Here is a 5622-nt window from a genome sequence, read left to right as displayed (position 1 = left end):
AGGATTAGGGCCATGTGAAAAAATTATGATTTTTTTAAATTTCGAGATTAAACTCCTGAAATTTACAAAAATAAAGTCGTAAATTTACGTGAATTTACGTGAATAAAGAAGTAAATTTACGAGAATAAAGTCCTAAATTTACAAGAATAAAGTCCTAAATTTACAAGAATAAAGTAGTAAATTTGCAAGAATAATGTAGTAAATTTACAAGAATAAAGTCCCAAATTTACGAGAATAAAGTTGTAAATTTACAAGAATATAGTCCTAAATTTACAAGATTTTTAATCTTGAAACAAAAAAATAAAAAAAATTTAACATGGCCCTAATCCTCCGTCGTAAATCCCACTGTTTTTAAGGTTGAATAAGTTTGAGAGTTGTTATTTACCCGAGTTGACGAAAATCAACCTGTATGGGCCTAGTGTTTTTGGTTCACATTTTTTCAGTCTTGAGACTTCTGCTTTTGGGCCAATGAGACTTGTGACAGGATCCAGGAGGCATTCTGCCTCACAAATTGTCTATCATCAGTCCCATTCTCTTGAACTTTGAATCTCAGTGACGCCTTGGTGACATTTCATCAAATTTGGCCAATTTGTGGATTTCAACTCAAAGATTGAGTCTGATAAGACTGAGTTTGTGAAAACATCTGAGATCAATGTCACTGTGAACTCTCATGACACATTTTTGAGAATAAACCAATCATTTATGAGCAATTTATTTTTTTTATTTTTATTTTTTTTTTTTTACGTTTTTTAAGTCCACCTGCCCGTCCATCCAATTAGTGATTGCCTGTTGCAATTAGCACTTGTTTAAACTTGTATGCACTTGATGAATCATTGTAAAGAAGGATGTCTGTCTTTTTTTGTTTCAAGGAAATCATGTACCCAATCTGGCTCTAAGAGGCAAAGCATTCCAGTCCTCAACAGCTAGTGGTTCTAGTTCTGCGTCCAAGGCCATCGATTCGGTTTTGTACCCACACCTTGGAAGAGACAAACCCATGGTGGAGGTTGGACCTGCGAGAAACACACGCAGTCACATCTGTCAAAGTAACCAATAGAGGAGACTGCTGCGCTCAGAGGCTGGATGGAGCCGAGATCCGAATCGGGAACTCGGCAGAGAACAACGGAAATGACAACCCCAAGTAAAAACCATAATAAGGGAGCATTCAGCATCAATTTCATTTTTTAATCACTATCAGACTAATATATTCTTTTATCTGGCATATATAACTTTCTTTGTGCATAGCCAGAAACCAAAATAGAAGCTGCTCTATCACTAATCGCCCAGCAAGGCGTATTATTCAGGAGAACTTGTAAAAGCTATTTCTCTCCAGCGATTATGTTAAACATTCTTCAGTGCTCATGGGAAAAGTTAAGACAGGAATGAACTCCCTCAAGGGGAGTTATAATGTTGTCAACTTCGCAAAATTCAACCAATCCCTGCAAACTTTACATGACTTTGAAGTCTTAACCAAACGCCAGGATTCATCCGCAAACTTGTAGAATCAACCATGTGCAGTCATGTTTGTCTTGAAACTCACTTCGTTGATGTTTTCATCCATTTCACTTGGTTACATCAAGGAAAAGGGTTTACTGTGTCTTTAATTCATATTTTTGGAAAGCTTGATGCTTCTTATTTATTCATTCATTTTGCTGTTATGCAGTTAGCCAGGCCATACCATATGGAACATGATAGCAATCTAGCGTAAGTATTGCTATGGCTAGGGTGATGGTCGAAACCTCCATATCAGGATACTTTAATTGAACTGTACCCACATGTATCGACCTACACTGGTCACACAAGGTGCCTTCCTTAGCAGCCTGTTTAAGTTTGTTGTCACCGGCGTTTGCCGCACTGAAGAAGGTTGCACCAGTGTTACTTTCTGTTCCAAGCGTTTGTGTTTTTCTTCATCTCATATAGCTTTGAATGACGGCATTTCCATCATGGGATTCTGAAAATGGACATTTGCAGTGTGTCCAAAATGCAGCATATTCATTGGCTGGTACTTTTCGAGATGAGCTGTAACTCTCCTGGAGATTCTTTGAGCCATTCATGACTCTGATGTTGTGTTTGAATGAAAAGTCTGTAAGTTGACCAAAACCTACTGACTTTTGACTCTTTTCCACTGTCAGGTGTGCTTCCATCTCCCACATCGGGGCGGGTAAAACGGTCACATTTTACTTTGAGGGAGGCAGCGTGATGGGTCGCTTTGTCAACGTCATTATCCCTGGACCGAAGAAGATTCTCACTCTGTGTGAAGTGGAGGTGTATGCAGGTACAACTGTCACTGACTTTGCCTTGTTTTTTTTGTTTGTTTCAAAAATTCCGATAATAGTTCATTCCTCTTGACGTTTCTCACTTTAGTGGACCCTCTCGCAAACGTGGCCCCAAACGGACAAACAACGCAGTCATCCCTTTACGCGAACAATGTACATGCAGTCAATGTAATAAATGAGGATATGACTGGATTATGTTCACATACAGCAAACCAGTCCTCTCCTTGGTGGAAATTGGACTTGTTAGCTGTGCACAGGGTTCTTGCTGTTACTATCTTCAACAGGCCAGACTGTTGTCCTGAAAGGCTCATTGGGGCAGAGATCCTGATTGGGAACTCTCCATCAACCGAGGTCGCCCAAAACCCCAGGTAAGTCAGACTTATCTCTTAAAGAAATCATTCTTCAGCTTCAGTCTAGCAGCACGATAGAACTATCATTCCTTAAATTCCGCTCAAGCAGCCATTAGAAAGCCTTAGCAGCACCACTGGTGATGGAAAGTTTTGTATATAATCTGAGAAATATTTCCATCATCTTCCTCCATTAGATGTGGTACTATCTCATCGGTTGAAGGTACATTAACACACACCTTCCATTGTGGAGACATGGAAGGTCGCTATGTGGTTGTGATCTTACCGGGACAGAAAAGGATTTTGTCACTCTGTGAAGTGGAAGTGTATGCTTCTTTGGCAGGTATGTTGCTTCCCCTTTTTGTCCATGATATAAAAAAAGACCTGATTATTTGAAGACTCAATATGTAGATTCCTCTCAATAAATACAACAATAACAAACGATGACTTCGAGGCTAGCTGGGGATCATTGGAGTTCTCTCTCGCTACCTTCTGATTGTGAAAGCAGTTAACTGAGAGTAAGCTAGCACAGCAGTGAATAAACACACACATAGGTGAACATGGCGGTTCAGCATATTATTTTTTATATCCCGCCTCTGACATGGCATATAGCCAATTCATTGTTTTGGGGTGGCCAATCAAATTTCTAGTGGGGGCCCGTGTCACCCCTTTGGACACGCCCCTGGCAAAGAGACAAGATGTGTTCTATCCAAAAAGGGTCGGCCAGATACACAAATTAAAGGTTATTTTCAATGGCTTCAGGGTTCATTGCATCAGACAAAATGTTAGTGTAAAAGCATTTCAGGGACATTTTGGATCCAATCCCGAATTTTGGCTGTCAGTTGTCAGCATTTCATCATTGACTAAAACTTCCCGAGGAAATTAATCATCAAAACAAGCCTGTTTTAAAATGTATTTCAAGTATGTTTTTGGCCAGCAGACACCGCTCCTCCTCCTCCTGCGACTGAGAGCATGCTGTTGAACGGCAGGAATGTGACGGTGGTGGGTGAGCGGCTTTGCTGGTCCGATGCGCTCCTCTACTGCAGACGTCATCACTGGGACCTGCTGAGCATTCTCAGCCGAGAGGAGCAGAGCGAGGTGGAGCAGCTGCTGAGCCGAGGTTCTTTCCTGCTCACAGATCATGTCTGGCTGGGGTTGCGCAGGTACGGCTGTCCATGGGGGCTGTATAAAATGTGACCCTTGGATTTTCATCTTCAAAATTTCAAGTGTTAAAATCTTATAATTTAAAATGTTTTTGAAGTATTACCATCTGCATAGGTCCCTTTTTTAAATATTTGTTCGTTTATAGTACTCTGATATAATGTAAAGGTCACATATTGTGGCTTCATGACATCATAAAGGGCAGTAACCCCTCCCCCAGGTGGGTGACACTCCCACAGCTCGGCGTTTGTTCTGCCCTCTGAGTCCGCCTTCTCACTGTAAACAACTGGGCATGGAGTGGGAGAGGCCAAGACAATCGAGGCCTTACAGAGAGGGGGCGTGGTCAAACACTGTTTTATTTATTTATTTCAAAATAGGGACAGTGCACATTAATGAACATTAACATGTAAATACTGTATACCCGGTTGTAGCCATGGACTTAATTCCACCTGTAGTCCCTTGGCAGGTTGGTGGTACAGGTGGTAGGCTTTGGGATTTGTTTCAAAACAAACCTGGATAAAGTGCTCATTTGCATTTAAAGCTACAGACACTGAAACAGCCTGTTCTGAGAAACTTCACAGGCATGTTTTTTGAGACCTCTGAGACTTATTTAAACTGGTCGGAAAAGGAGGAGAATATGTGACCTTTAAGTTTGCAACAACACAGTCTATTATTCTAAGTGCAGAAACGTTTGCATGGAAGAAACCTTTCAACACAAAGATTGGAGGTTAAAAGAGATAGGAATCAGCCACACTCAAAAACCAACTCACAGAATTCAACTATACACTCCACAATTCTCACCACCATTTTGATGCCGGTGAGTCGATGCCACAGCAGAACCAGGCAGGTAAACCGAGGACAACAATTTTAATATCATTTACATCCTGATGAAGACTCAAATGGCAGATTCTTTCTCTCTCCCTCAAACAAATCAGAGGGCTTAATCCATTTAAATGTTGCTAATGTATTCTGTTTACGCAAAAGACACAGGTCTTCAAGTTAAATGTTGTGTGTCCTTTGTTTTTGTGCCCTATTTGCATGGACGTGCTTTGATGTATTGAAAACAGCTCTCAGTGAAGCCACACCCTAAAAAATAAAAAATAAAAATAAATCACCTTAGAAACAAACTGAAATCTATTTGTCGCTAACATAAAATTACAAGCCACAGTTTTCCTTTTTTTTTTTTCAGCACATTTTCTTGTTAGACCTTCTGAAATGCCAGGATGTGTTGGAGACTGAACAAAGCATAAGGGACCTTAACATGCCAGCACCTTTAATGTGTAAACCTGTTCATTTGATTGGGCAGACAGATAATGGGGGACAGCTGGTTCTGGATGTCCGGTGAAGCCATGGATTTTACCAAATGGCAGTACGATTCTGCCCCCCAACGTGTGAGTCACGCCTGCGGAGCTGTAGCCAGAGGAGACAGCTTCCTGTGGAAAGACAGGCCGTGTGAGGAGCACCTCAACTTTATCTGCCATTCAGGTGAGGGTATCACCTCACACCTTAAATATCTGCACATTCTGTGTTCCAACAGAATATATAAAACGTTCCTGTTTTTGTGCCTCAGGTGGCGAGTGTATTTCTACAGCAGCCGCCAAGACCCACATACCTAGTACTTTAGGGTTCTATTACAACCTACTGCGCAGTAACAGGCTTAAACTAATTATAGGAGAGATCTTCTCACATTCAGCATATTGAATACATTTTAAATGTTTATAATCAAGTCAAAGCTTCACCTTAAGACATGTCAAATAAGTAGGAGAGAATCAAAAATGAGAATAAAATGCTAAATATCAGAGAAGAATTGATCCCAAATGATTTGAGCCTGAACCTGGAAA

At 40.7% G+C, this 5622-nt stretch overlaps 1 protein-coding gene across 1 annotated transcript; it reads left to right on the top strand.

The window, feature by feature from the left end:
• Positions 1–2271: 2271 nt before the first annotated feature.
• On the top strand, positions 2272–5397 carry LOC136177504 (C-type lectin-like). The gene is made up of 5 exons (XM_065950912.1): positions 2272–2641; positions 2818–2963; positions 3561–3783; positions 5088–5306; positions 5352–5397. The coding sequence occupies exons 1-5, from the start codon at positions 2457–2459 to the stop codon at positions 5395–5397; spliced, it is 819 nt and encodes a 272-aa protein (XP_065806984.1). The 5' UTR covers positions 2272–2456.
• The last annotated feature ends 225 nt before the right edge of the window (positions 5398–5622 follow it).

The sequence above is a fragment of the Labrus bergylta genome, chromosome 22 (genome assembly GCF_963930695.1).
Source record: "Labrus bergylta chromosome 22, fLabBer1.1, whole genome shotgun sequence".
Lineage (NCBI taxonomy): Eukaryota > Metazoa > Chordata > Actinopteri > Labriformes > Labridae > Labrus > Labrus bergylta.
The sequence above is the reverse complement of the archived record's forward strand: the minus strand, read 5'-3'. Positions and strand labels throughout refer to the sequence as shown.